A 12,636-nucleotide genomic window follows, 5' to 3' on the forward strand; every position below is an offset into this window, starting at 1 on the left:
TCGAATACCATTGGCTCACAATCAAACACTTGATTTTTCACTTGTGTTTTGTTGTTATTAAAGGTATATTCAGTGATTTCACTTCATTCAGAACTTTTTTTTCTTTTTTTGTGATAATCCTCCCTACTGTAGATTGTTCTGACCATATAATTAGGTCCTCCCTACCCCCATTGAACCGAAAACCATAGTTTCGGCTTTGGTGGTGGGTGAGAAAGCCTTCATCCAATCATGATAGAGGTGGCCTTCCTCCAATCAGGAACGAGCGGGGCGGGCCTTGGCGCGCGTGCTGTTGGCCTTTTGCGCGTCACAGACCAGGTGGGGGGGGGGGGGGGGGGGGGGGTGTGTGTGTGTGTGTGTGTGTGTGTGTGCGCGCGTGCCCAATGTGAAGTGTGCCAGGTTCAAAAGGGTTTTAAATTCGGGACACTGCATAATAGTAGATACTGATGTGATGTCGTCAAAAAAGGTCTGGTCGGTCCCTTTGTTATAACAAAGGGACTGAGAGTCAACCAGTGAGCCTCAGCCTAATGCGGCTAGTCTGTGTGTCTCAGCAGCAGGGGGATATGGAGCAGCTGGGACAGTTAAAGCCTTTATTCAGGTGCTTTTCAGGTCATTTCTTCTACTAGCACCTGAATAAAAGGCATGAACTGTCCAGAATGTTCCAGTGACTATCCCTTCTGCAATGGTCGATATATATCGGCCTAAATATATATTTTATATTATTATATCAGTTTCCATTTCTAAATGCCAGCTAATTATGAATCAGACTCGTTTCCACTTTGCTCATCAACCCATTTTGTGAAATGATTGTATGATTGAAAAGGAAGTTTGGACACACACACACACACACACACACACACACACACACACACACACACACACACACACACACACACACACACACACACACATTTCCTTGAATCGTGCAGTAACTCTCTGTATTACACCCCCCCCCCCCCACACACACACACACACACACACACACACACACACACACACACACACACACACACTCACACTCACACACTCACACTCACACTCACACTCACACTCACACTCACACTCACACTCACACTCACACTCACACTCACACTCACACTCACACTCACACTCACACACACACACACACACACAGCCAGCCTCCTGTTTTGCTCCTCTCTGTGCCAACCCTCAGGAGCAGTGCCCACCTGGAATAGTCTGGTCTCGCTCTCTGGCCTAGCCTCAGGCACTGTGCATGTGTGTGTGTGACTGCGTGTAGCATGCATTTGTATGCAGGTGCATGAGTTCCTCTTTTTCCTCTCCTTTTTAGGAAAGGAATGGCAGACGACCACTTTCCTTTGTTGTCTTTGTTCTGAAAGGTGCATTACTGGATGTCTGTCTCTTTTATGAAACACATTTGAACTGCTTAAATGTAAGAAGCAAGATTATATGTCACTGTAATTATTTTGTCAGCAATGAATACCATTTTCATAATTTAAAAAGTAAAAAAAAATATTCTTCTTCAAATACATCACAGCAAATGCTGAATTATGATCAGATGAATCAATCGAAAATTGATACGTTGATTGACTGTTAATGGAGTATTGGGATTGACGCTGAAAAGTATTTGTCTTGTTTTAGGTCAGACGGTGTGTAAATATTGTCTTCAGTGTATGAGCCATGCTTAATTGTCTCCACCAGTTCGGCCTGGTGACGGAGTATGTTTTGCACTCTGTCTGTCCGTCCGTGTGTGTGTCCGTCCGTCCGTGTGTCTGTCCGTGTGTCCGTCCGTCTGTGGACAGCTAATCTCCGGCACCGTTGGCTTGATCGCAGCCATACACTGCACACACACTCCCTGAATGCCACAGCTGAACCTCTGCCCCAAGGTTTTCACATTGGCCTCTTATAGCTGACAGTACACCTACAGATTTTGTCCAAATATCACGCAAATTGGTACACAGTCTCTCTAGAGCCATTCAATGAAACTGGTCTTTCAGATTTTTCAGACTCCATCCTGATTGGGTAAGATTGGCTACCAAAGTTCGCAGGAGTGCACGGTTTCAAACAAAATGCCGCAAATCATGAACACATCATGTGCTTTCCGTGAAATTGTGCACGCACATTCCCACTAGGCAGAGGAAGAAATGCCACTGGAACATTTTCAACTCAGCCTCATGGTGGCGCTATAACTGGCCAATTAGTGTTTTTACCTCTAACTGCACGGGAGTGTGCACTTTGTATGCACACTCCCTAGAGGGCAAGGAAAACCTTTGCCTGGAATTTTTTGCTCTTTATAGCGCCACCAGGAGGCCGACATATGTAAAACACATTTTCTCATAATTATTACTCCTTCAGATTTTATCCAAATATCACACAAATCGGTACACATGCATCCTCAACATTTTGCCAAAGATAACACACACTCCTATCCTCCTGGTGGAGACCTGTGCCCAGAAGGGCACTTTTTCTAGTTCATACTGTACATACACCTACTGCAGACAGTCCAAAGATAGCGGATCTACAAGCTCACTTTGTAGATCGACTATTTTCAACATGCGACAGTGACGCGCAACAAAGTATAAACCAGGCTTTAGCATTCATGTGCTCTTCACACAGATGTTAATGTTTTCAGTGTATGAGTCAGCATGTGCTCTGCACACATGTTATTGTCAGTGTATGAGTCAGCATTCATGTGCTCTGCACACAGATGTTGAGGAATGATAAACGACTGGATTTCAAACCTGTTAATTATAGAACAGGCCTATTTTTATTCTCTGTTCCCTCAGACACACATTCAATCTTCTAGGGCAGAGGTGCCCACACCATTGCCATTTTGGTTTGGCCCACAGGGTTAGTGCAGGATATTTAGAGATCATTTAGAATAGGTTAAAAATATAAAAAACAAGATTGATATATTTAATCAATGTATCACGCTTTTACAGTGTATTTAGGTCCATCCATGGTGAGATTACGTTTTGACCCACAGAACTTTTAGCGCACGCACGCACACGTTTGGATATCGCGGTTGCAAAGGTACTAATTGACTGGCCGAGTCCCGTGCTGGGAGTGCTGCTCCTGTTTGGGGGAATATCAAGTAGTTTCCAGGGTCACTGGGAGCCACGCATGAAAAATAAACCAATCTACAAAACTAGCGTCATTCGTATTGTTGACCTATATGTACCATTATAGACCAACTTTCGTTCAACTTTGACCCCGGGACCCAAATTACTGAAAATATCTGATCTACAAGCAAACGACGTCTCCCGACCCACTCTTTGGGAAAAAGTGCACTATTCAGTACTTAGTGTGCCAGGAATCTGATTGTTCTCTTCTGTTTTTCTTAGGTGGAGCACTCGTTTAACTATTTGGAGATCCAGGCGGTCACGTGTAACAAGCCCACACAGGTACAGAATTATATATGATATCCTGGATTACATTTGAAAATAACTAATAAATCTAATTTATTTAAATGTTGAACGCCAACACACAAAACCTGAAATTGTATGTGCTTCATAAGGATTATTCATAGTTGGCTGTTGGCTTGCAGAAGCATGCACAGTAAACACAGAAAACGATAATCAAAAAAAATCTATAACTACAATGTTGGTATGGTTTTTAAGTTCTTAATGTGTTATATAAAAAAATCTACTGTATCTTTTATTTAGATTCTTCATGTTAACACTTTCTCATCTTTCATCTTTCTCATCAAGTTGTTTATCACTCTCTTGGCTAGGTTCTTAACCATGAATATGTTATTGTAAAAACATGTAGGCATAACAGTGTATGCAGCCATGCATACACTGTTTGTTTTTGAGAGAGAGAGAGAGATGGGGAGTGACACGCGGCAAAGGCCGTCAGGCTCGATAGTTGAACTCGCGGCACGCCGTCCGGCTGGCTTGGCAGCCTAGGTGCCCAGACGGTTGAGCTAACTGTCCGGGCCCACACAGGAGGTTTTTATTCAAGGAATGATACATATTCCAGAGCTCTAGTGTGGACCTTTAAGAATCTGTCTCATAAACAGATTTTAAAATAGGCGTCCGTCCGTCCGTCCGTCCGTCCGTCCGTCCGTCCGTCCCCCCAGGTTGGCAGAGGAAGATGCAACGCCCAGGATTACATTAGATAATTGACACTGGGTGGAAAAAAATGGTTTGCAAAATCGTGGGATAAAAATTATGGAAAAAAAAGAAAATAATCTATCGGTACAGTCGACAGACAGACAGACACCTTTCACACACAGCGAGCAAAACCTCTGCGATCAAAGCCCGATCTTGCGTCAGATCGGGAGTTTTGTCGGCGAGCGCCACAAATGGTCCCGATAGCATAATCGGAGCAAATATCGTGCAGTGTGTACGAGCCATTAGGAGCTTTGTATGTCTCTGGCTGCCTCGCTGTGTCCGAGCACGAAAATAGCATTTGGTTGGTTTTCAAAACCAAGTGTCACTGTTGTGCAGCCTAACACACACATACTCATACATATCATATACTGTATATATGATGATTTCAGGTGTTACAGTACAGTACAGTACAGTACAGTACAGTAGAGGGACCCCCTCCCCCGGGGACCCCCACACGGTAACTCTGTCATTTCTCGACCGTTTCGGACACGGGGTGGCTCGCCGGAACCGGGCCGGCACCCTGGGCGTTCCTTACTTCACACGGGTGTGATTTATTTTTAAGGTTTTTTACTTTTAATTTAAGAAAACAATACAATGACATTTCTTTCTACATTTTGTTTTAAATATTAACGTTCTATTATCTTTACAAGCTTTATGTTTGGGGCAAAGTTTGCAATAACGTTGCAGACCACAAGTTGAGAATCGCTGTTTTCATGTGTGGCGAGCCACTGAGAATATCTCTTGTCTCTTCTAGCTGTCCATAGAGTATGAGCGTGGCTCATTCTCTCTGAGGCTTCTCACCACAGAGGAGGTGAATGAAGTGGTCACTCACATAGGAAACTATCTGCTCAGGATATGTCCTGGACTCCCACCTAGGTACGTTCACTGTGTGTGTGTGTGTGTGTGTGTGTGTGTGTGTGTGTGTGTGTGTGTGTGTGTGTGTGTGTGTGTGTGTGTGTGTGTGTGTGTGTGTGTGTGTGTGTGTGTGTGTGTGTGTGTGTGTGTGTGTGTGTGTGTGTGCGCGCGCCGATATAATATTCAAGATTGTCATTGTTACTAGAGAAACCTTGGTTGTGGTTCCTCATAGTTGAAGCAACAGGTCTCCACCAGGTCAGGGAAGTTTTTTTGTTTGTTTGTTTGTTTTGTTGTTTTTTTTGCAAAAATGTGGCTCCTGGTGGTGTTATGATAGGGCAATAGTAAAATGGTGGGATTAATTGTTTTTCAATTTAGTGTAAATGAAACATTTTACAGCAATTGCACACTGCATAAATTATTTGAGGGCCACACCTGCCACAATCTTTAGATGTCAATCTTAGCCAACTACAATAGAATATAACAAATCTATGATTGCGATTTGTGTGAAATTTGGATAAAAATTTAGTAATAAAATGAATATGTGTTTTACATAAGCCTTGTGATGGCGCTATAAAGGCCAGATGTGAAACTGCAAGGAAATGTTTTTTCCTTGGCCTCTAATGACTGTGAATATAAGGTTTTATGAAGGGTGCAATTATAGGTAAAACATGAATTGGCCTGTTATAACGCCACCATGAGGCGGATTTGAGCATTTTTAAGTGGCTCTTCATTTTCGGCCTAGTGGGAATGTGCGTACAAAATTTCAAGAATATCGCACACTGTTTATGATTTGAGGCACTGCGGAGCACTGCTGCAAACATTGGAAGGCAATCGGGATGGAATGGAAATCGTTTGATTCGCTTACAATACGTCCACCTGACCTGTGGACAGAAAACAAGAGTATTATGGGAATGAAGGTCCCATTGGATCCATTCCTCTACTTTGCAGCGCAAGAAAGCTGCGATTGCTTAGAGGCGAGTGAAAGGAAGGCACTCTTATAACGTGGTCGCCTCTGAAATCGAGCAGAGGATGATGCAAGCGAAGATGTTACCTTTGTAGATCTACACACAGTGCTTTCCATCTTAAACAATAGAGGGTATGTGCGTGAAATCATCATCAAACCAGGAAGTTATGCAGGAACTACGAGTGGCAAAAAAATACCTTCTGGCCTCGACAGCCCATATACATCCAAACAGAAAAGTCCTATCTGATTGCATTAAACAACGTTAAACAATGTTAAACTCACATCTATAGATGTGAAAGTGAAACTATCGATCAGAAAATGTGAAACAGTAATTTCTGTGAGAACGGGAAGCACAGGTCTGAAATGGAGAAATAAATATTCACTGAAACATAGTCATAAAAACCTCAACAAACACTGATTGTGCCTCTGTCTCTTGTTTGCATCAAAGCGTATTGAGAAGTCAGACGTTATCGGGAAAGGGATTAATCACACTAGCTTTGGCATCGTTATTTTGGTCTTTTCATTATATTTACACATTTTCAAAGATGTATTTTAAATGGGGGTTAATTGGATAAATTAAATAGTATTAATTTGGTTTTTGTCTTAGTAAAGTGATGAAGAAGCTGTGTATGGAACCCCCTGACAGACTGACCTCTCTACAAACACAATGGGAGAATAACAAACCTGCTGAACCAGGACCCTGTGGTATGTTTGTATATTTGTGTGTGTGTGTGTGTGTGTGTGTGTGTGTGTGTGTGTGTGTGTGTGTGTGTGTGTGTGTGTGTGTGTGTGTGTGTGTGTGTGTGTGTGTGTGTGTGTGTGTGTGTGTGTGTGTGTGTGTGTGTGTGTGTGTGTGTGTGTGTGTGTGTGTGTGTGTGTGTGTGTGTGTGTGTGTGTGTCTTTAACACCGTACATCTCTTTATTTTCTTTGTCTCTCCCCTCTTCCCCTCGCCTGCCCTCCCCCCTTGTGTCTAGGTGGGTTTTCTCAGATGTACAGGTGTGTATGTGACTGGTTGGGCTTGCCTCCCAGAGAAGAGGTGCAGTGGGTCAGTACCATTCATTTAATTTAGATAAAGTATAATGTATAATTGTGTTGTGTATATGAATAGTTCATGGTTCCATTGCTATTCCTTGAACATGACAGTGAAGGACGCTCGGGTGGCGTAGTGGTATGCTAAAGTAGCTGGCCAGTGCCCACCACCGCAGAGTCTGTGGGTTTGAATCCACCGTAGTGCATCTGGCTTTGTTGAACACCTATACAGGGAGGAAAGCTGGGCCGGGAGGGTGCTATTTGTCATTACACGTATTATATTTATACTGACCTGACGAAGATCTGTCAAGCTACCTCCTTCCATCATTACACGTATTCCCCACGTATTCTCCGGCGGGGGGGCGGGGCTGATGAGCCGATAGTAGTATACAACAGCAGCATAGAGCGCACATAAATGTGTTTGGTGAGGAATCACTTGGCATAAGAACTACATTTAAAATGGGGATTAACGGAAAAGTGAAGGATACTGAAATAGCATAATTCTAGGTTTTTCTAGTTTTTTTTTAACGGTCTATATATGAATGCTCTTTTCCAGGATGTGGACACCATCTATCTGACGCAAGATTCCAGAGAACTAAACCTACAGGACTTTAGCCATCTGGAGAACAGGTGGGTGTTAAGCTTATAGTCGTATGACAGGTCAGGTGGATATACTGCATGTGGAAACACAGATATAAAGAAGTAAATAGTCTGTCTGGGATCTACAGAAACATTCAATCTCCAAGTGGAACTGAGAAAGAGGTTAACCAAGGTACATCCTTGAACCTTGAACCGTATAATGTGTTATCAATAGTATGGCTTGTTGGCCCAGAGCAAAGTTTTTAGAGTCCGAGACAGCAGGACTCCCTCGAGCCAAAGGGTTAGACAACCGAGGTCTCATAAAAAGACGATGTGCTACTTTCAACTGATGAATCAAGTAATTCCAACGCCACAACCACCACGTTTAAGTTTACACACGCATGCTGTCACACATGAATGAGCACCAGAGCACAATACGAGAGTCTTAAGATGAACGCAATCTTTGCCACAAACGCGGGACCTCGTTTTTCGTTCCACAACCCACCTCTGCCAGAACGAGGGAACTCGTCTTTCTTTAATTTAATCCAGTAATAAATAAATAAAAGTTAGACAGCCTACATACGGATCCGACGTGCATGAGGGCGCTCACTCGCTTATTTGTTGTTACTTTTTCTGCTCAAAATGAGACAATCTCAGATGTTTATGAAAACAAGCTAAGCTAATGCTACCACCGGGTGATGCGCAACAACAACAGCAGCTGTATGGGGGATACACGTCCTGGTTAGTCAGGGGGCCCTTCTTCTTTGGTTTTCCACACATTTTTCTGGCATTGGCGCCACTTTTCTCCCCTAGAGAGCTAGCATGGATTGTGTTAAGAAGTATTCCTCGTTAATAATACAATACCTACAACATAATAAGTTACCTAAAGTTTACATATAAAGATATTGATGACTATGAAATATTCTCTCCTCATCCGTGCATCCTCAGAGATCTAGTGGCCATAATAGCAGTCCTGGAGTTTAACCAGTGGTTCAACAAGCTCTCCACCAAAGACTACAAACTGGTCAGTTCACAGCCTACATCACACACCTAGCACCACCCTCTGGTCAGTTCACATCCTACATCACACACCTAGCACCACCCTCTGGTCAGTTCACAGCCTACATCACACACCTAGCACCACCCTCCTGGTCAGTTCACATCCTACATCACACACCTAGCACCACCCTCTGGTCAGTTCACAGCCTACATCACACACCTAGCACCACCCTCCTGGTCAGTTCACAGCCTACATCACACACCTAGCACCACCCTCTGGTCAGTTCACATCCTACATCACACACCTAGCACCACCCTCTGGTCAGTTCACAGCCTACATCACACACCTAGCACCACCCTCTGGTCAGTTCACATCCTACATCACACACCTAGCACCACCCTCCTGGCCAGTTCACAGCCTACATCACACACCTAGCACCACCCTCTGGTCAGTTCACATCCTACATCACACACCTAGCACCACCCTCTGGTCAGTTCACATCCTACATCACACACCTAGCACCACCCTCCTGGCCAGTTCACAGCCTACATCACACACCTAGCACCACCCTCCTGGTCAGTTCACAGCCTACATCACACACCTAGCACCACCCTCTGGTCAGTTCACATCCTACATCACACACCTAGCACCACCCTCTGGTCAGTTCACAGCCTACATCACACACCTAGCACCACCCTCTGGTCAGTTCACATCCTACATCACACACCTAGCACCACCCTCTGGTCAGTTCACATCCTACATCACACACCTAGCACCACCCTCTGGTCAGTTCACAGCCTACATCACACACCTAGCACCACCCTCTGGTCAGTTCACATCCTACATCACACACCTAGCACCACCCTCTGGTCAGTTCACAGCCTACATCACACACCTAGCACCACCCTCTGGTCAGTTCACATCCTACATCACACACCTAGCACCACCCTCTGGTCAGTTCACATCCTACATCACACACCTAGCACCACCCTCTGGTCAGTTCACATCCTACATCACACACCTAGCACCACCCTCTGGTCAGTTCACATCCTACATCACACACCTAGCACCACCCTCTGGTCAGTTCACAGCCTACATCACACACCTAGCACCACCCTCTGGTCAGTTCACATCCTACATCACACACCTAGCACCACCCTCTGGTCAGTTCACATCCTACATCACACACCTAGCACCACCCTCTGGTCAGTTCACATCCTACATCACACACATAGCACCACCCTCTGGTCAGTTCACATCCTATATCACACACCTAGCACCACCCTCCTGGTCAGTTCACATCCTACATCACACACCTAGCACCACCCTCTGGTCAGTTCACATCCTACATCACACACCTAGCACCACCCTCTGGTCAGTTCACATCCTACATCACACATCTAGCACCACCCTCTGATCAGTTCACAGCCTACATCACACATCTAGCACCACCCTCTGGTCAGTTCACATCCTACATCACACACCTAGCACCACCCTCCATCTCTATCTAACTGGTCAGTTCACAGTTCACACATCTAGCACCACCCTCCATCTCTATCCCTCGCCCACATATTCATCCAGTTTGGGAGAACCTGTCACCTTAGCAAACTCCATCTGCATCTGTATTAATGGCATTTCAGCATGTCTGCCTGCAACCCTCCCTCTCAAGTCTCAAATTCCCCCCCTCTGTCTGTCTGTCCTGGATCAGACCAATGTTCCTATGTGATAAGCCTCTTAATCCTAACTAAACAATAAGGCTCAATTACTCAAGCTTTCGCTCCCCAGAGCTCCCTATTACTAACTCTGTGTCCCAACACTGCCCGCAGTCTCACCAATTACCATGCACAGCTCCCGACGTCCCAACAATTATCACACATCTCCATCACAGCTAGCCGTATGCCATTTATATTTCTGGTGTCCTAAATTTTATAAACAACCATGTGTCCATCCAATGTGCCTTATCCGGGATTCGTTTTAATAAGAAATTGAGCCCAAGGCTTGTGCATGTGTGTGTCTGGATTTATGCTAATGTCCTGTAGTGTACAACCATGCTTTGTTTTGGGGCTAGGTTGCTATAGTTACCACCACTGTGTGTGTGTGTGTGTGTGTGTGTGTGTGTGTGTGTGTGTGTGTGTGTGTGTGTGTGTGTGTGTGTGTCCGTTTGGTGCTTTCAAGGAAATGTCCACATCCAACATTTTTTCATTGTAATGTGGTGATAAATGGACTGGTCTTTGAGACGTGTTGTTAAATGGGAGTACAATGTGGTTTGGGTCATACTTGAAGCCTAAACCCCCAGAGTCATTGGTGGGGAAAGAAGGGGAAATATAAACGGGTAAAGATGAAGGGAATGGTGAGAGTGGGCAACACAGTGAAACAAAGGAATCAAAAGGAACAGAGAGAGAGGGAGACTGAATTAGTTGTTGCATGTGCGCCTGAAGATGGCATGGAGAGATTGACAAGAAGTTCGCTAATGAGAGGTTAGAACCAGTGCCGGCCTGCGAACAACACACCCGTGTAAGGTCCCTGGGTCGCAGTCTACCGACAAAACTAATGAATGTATTTGCTGTTTGTTTCTACTGAATTTAACTGACCGGAACTGACAGGAATGTTGTGTCGCTTCACTTGTTGTAGGTGTCAGGGAACATTAATCTGCATCATAAAAGCAGCGATTGTCGTCATATTCATGAGCGGAGGTAGGCTACTGTGGTGTTGTGAGTGCTACGCTAACTAAACAAAACAAATGGTATCAGCAGCTGCATCCGTCCCACCAGGGTTGTCCGGTTTTGTGAGAGAGAAACAAGCAACCAGGTCCATTAGAAAAGTCCAAAATAAGCAACTAGGGCAGGTCAGTCAAACTGTATTGTCAAACATACGTTTACATTCCCAAAGCAGAAAGAACAATACAACAATACAGCAATACAATCAAAACAAGAATGATGTACATTTTTAAAGTCAGAATCTTCAATAGATCAATTTACCAAGATCACTCGATGCAGGTATAGTGCAGGAATATACACAATGATTAGTCTTTAGGGTGGTTGTGTTCCATTTGATATCCTTCTCCTATCACAGCAATTGCATTACTCAATATTGTGTGTGTGTGTGTGTGTGTGTGTGTGTGTGTGTGTGTGTGTGTGTGTGTGTGTGTGTGTGTCACAGTAGCATTGTGAGGCGAAGCTGGTGTAAAATGAGTGACAAAACACATCATGTCACTGTGCTGTCCTCAATGTTATTATGACTCTTGTGGAATATACAAGCTGCTTTGTGCTCTCTCTCTCTCTCTCTCTCTCTCTCTCTCTCTCTCTCTCTCTCTCTCTCTCTCTCTCTCTTTATATTTCCCTTCCTCTCCCTCACACTTTATCTCTCCTCACCCACTTCTGGAATGCCGTGACCCAGTATCCACTTCATTTCTCCCCATTTCTTGCTTCACTATCTGCTTTTTTCCACCTCTGCTTTTTCTCCCACCACTTCATAGTTTCTGTTTCCCAGTAACAACATGGAAACAACAGCCTTCATTGTCGCTCCCTCCCTTCTAGCCTCTGTTTATCTCTACAGTTCTATCTGTCTCTCTGTCTCTGTCTGTCGGTCTCTGTCCCCCTGTTCCTCATGGCGTTTCTTCATTTTCATTCTCCTACTTCCACCTCTTTAATTCCATCCTTTCTCTTTTCCTGTTCTTCTCTTTGGTCTCTCTCGCTCTCTCTCTCTCTCTCTCTCTCTCTCTCTCTCTCTCTCTCTCTCTCTCTCTCTCCCTCCCCCCTTACTTTTTCGTTCTCCCCTCTCCTCCCCTGCTCTCTCTCTCTCACTGCAGATAACAATGTCACCAGTGTTTGGCTACTCTGAGGCTACTGGCAGAAAGGAAAAGTCCTCTATGTATGGCAGGAATGTCAATTACTTGGAATAACAGAACAAGCTTACTGAGCAAAATGCTGTGATGAGAAATTGTTGTGGTATGAAACGGACACAGAACATAACACATTTATTGGTGTGTGTGTGTGTGTGTGTGTGTGTGTGTGCACTCACTGAAAGTCAGCCACATTAAGTGGGTCAGTGAAGAGCTAGATAGGGAACGAATGGTGGTAGCTGTTGATTTGAGTGCATAGTACATGATTTTTGACAT

At 44.5% G+C, this 12,636-nt stretch overlaps 2 protein-coding genes across 4 annotated transcripts in view; one reads left to right on the forward strand and one right to left on the reverse strand.

The window, feature by feature from the left end:
• col14a1a (collagen, type XIV, alpha 1a) overlaps positions 1–12,636 on the reverse strand; it is a 594,115-nt gene that overhangs the window by 162,689 nt on the left and 418,790 nt on the right. The window lies entirely within an intron of this gene.
• The window catches only part of LOC310856297 (F-actin-uncapping protein LRRC16A-like), a 91,134-nt gene that overhangs the window by 31,381 nt on the left and 47,117 nt on the right, over positions 1–12,636 (forward strand). For all 3 annotated transcript variants that reach the window (XM_083761629.1, XM_083761630.1, XM_083761631.1), the window contains exons 4-9: positions 3,321–3,380; positions 4,846–4,967; positions 6,518–6,615; positions 6,886–6,956; positions 7,497–7,570; positions 8,468–8,543. In XM_083761629.1, the coding sequence (XP_083617755.1) occupies positions 3,321–3,380; positions 4,846–4,967; positions 6,518–6,615; positions 6,886–6,956; positions 7,497–7,570; positions 8,468–8,543 (501 nt within the window). The remainder of the gene's footprint in view (positions 1–3,320; positions 3,381–4,845; positions 4,968–6,517; positions 6,616–6,885; positions 6,957–7,496; positions 7,571–8,467; positions 8,544–12,636) is intronic.

This window comes from Protomyctophum parallelum (assembly GCF_964188405.1).
Source record: "Protomyctophum parallelum genome assembly, chromosome: 3".
NCBI lineage: Eukaryota > Metazoa > Chordata > Actinopteri > Myctophiformes > Myctophidae > Protomyctophum > Protomyctophum parallelum.